This window comes from Rhagoletis zephyria, unplaced genomic scaffold (assembly GCF_001687245.7).
Source record: "Rhagoletis zephyria isolate East Lansing unplaced genomic scaffold, Rhagoletis_zephyria_1.1 Rzeph_scaffold_02947, whole genome shotgun sequence".
Lineage (NCBI taxonomy): Eukaryota > Metazoa > Arthropoda > Insecta > Diptera > Tephritidae > Rhagoletis > Rhagoletis zephyria.
Genome location: NW_016160031.1, coordinates 93 through 1,888, shown reverse-complemented (window position 1 = coordinate 1,888; position 1,796 = coordinate 93). Strand labels below are relative to the sequence as shown.

At 30.3% G+C, this 1,796-nt stretch overlaps 1 protein-coding gene across 1 annotated transcript in view; it reads right to left on the bottom strand.

The window, feature by feature from the left end:
- The window catches only part of LOC108368086 (uncharacterized), a 15,609-nt gene extending 14,109 nt beyond the window's left edge, over positions 1-1,500 (bottom strand). Inside the window, exon 1 of the mRNA XM_017622844.1 lies at positions 987-1,500. Within this exon, the coding sequence (XP_017478333.1) occupies positions 987-1,096 (110 nt within the window). The 5' untranslated portion in view covers positions 1,097-1,500. The remainder of the gene's footprint in view (positions 1-986) is intronic.
- Between the last annotated feature and the right edge of the window lie 296 nt (positions 1,501-1,796).

Here is a 1,796-nt window from a genome sequence, read left to right as displayed (position 1 = left end):
TGTAGTGAAAATGCTTAGATAGTTTTGTGTCTGTTCGTAGTGTTTTTTTTTTTTGCTTATAGTCGCACCCTAGTTTCAAGGTAATCGAGGCGGGTTATTGCTCCGCAAATCGATGTTTAACTTATAAAAACTATAATGAATATAGAGCGTACTTATGTATGTGTATGTTTGCCTTTATTTAAACGGAGATAGGCAAGTTTAAATAGTGTTACATGATGTAAGATGTTTGCCATAATCAAGTAATAAATAGAAATCAGTCGGAGATAGGAAGCTTAGAAGGAAGCGAGACACATACCGACAATCAATAAAGTTTAGGTACCTACAAAGAGTCTTTTGCAATACGAGCAACTGTTTTTAAATATTTTATTTCTCGCAAATTCTTTATAAAAACATGGGCAATACTCTAACAAAACCCAAAAATCAGAGAAGGTTTTTTGTACAAAACTAAACAAAATTCTGCAAATTTTCAATTTTTTAACTAAAAATTTTTGATTACATTTTTTAGAAATATTGAGTATGCAGTTTTGCAGCCCATTGAATTTTAGTAAAGTGTTAATTTGAAGAAGCCACGACTTACCGTTGATTTTTGGCAGTTTTTTTTTTTTTTGTTGAAGGTCTTCATTTCTCCATACAACGTATGCTGGCATTATTTGTATTTGTTATATGGAAGAAAATGTGCAAGAGCCTCAACAAAAAAAAATTGCCAAAAACCAACAGTATGTTCTGGCATATTCAAACTTAAACTTAATTATACTAATAGACAAAGTTCAGTTGGGTCTTCGCAACCCCAAGCATCTAGAATTATAGCTAGCCTAGGATATTTAGTCACTTTTTGTGTGATTTCTATGCCATTACAACAATAACTAGTGCAATGTTGAAGATTGAAATTTATGGGAATGAAATCGAAATGAAAAATGTTTGTAAATGTGAAATTCGCGTAATACTTATTGTTGTGATCATACGAAAAAAAAACAGGAAATACTCACCATGACAATATCACCATAGAAGCAACAGCAGCTGCGACGTTCTGCAACACTGTCCTCCTCGGCATTGAAACAGTTAACATTTTCGCGAATTTAGACTTGACCGCTTGCATTTTGATTTTTTATTTATTTTTTTTTAATATTTATTTTTTTTTTGTAGCGTTGTTGAATTTTTACTTTAATTAGTAATTAGATTAATTTATGTGGATACATATGATATTCCTGGGCAATTTTTTATTTTTTTTTTCAAACAAACACTTTCTACGGCACAACAACAATCCTAAGTATAAATCATATCGTAATTGCAGTGTACCACACAACTATATATTTTGTCTTGTTTTTTTTTTTTTTTGTTATTTTTGATAATCAGTAATATATTTTTCGCATACTTCTAGTATTTATTTTGTTGCACGAATATGTAGCACCTTATCGGTCAGCGGCATTCACACAATGCCTCGGGCGAATCTTGCGATGTCACTTTCGTTTCTAAATAGAAATTGAAAAAATTGTGAATGAAATTTGATGTATGTATGTATAGTACAACATTTGAAATATATACATATAAATTTTTGCAAGAATAATGTTTAAGGTATATAAAAAAGTATATATTTCTGTACATTTGTAAACATGAACGAGAAAAACTCGAATTTTCGTTGAATTAGTATTTGCGTAGAAATATTAAACAACGACAAATATGAAGAAAATAAATGCGAATAAATTTCAAATGACGTTTTCCTTAGCAAAAATTGTATGCCTTTCATGGCAATTGCAAATGCGTGAGTTTATGTCCATGCAGGAATTTATGCGGATTAT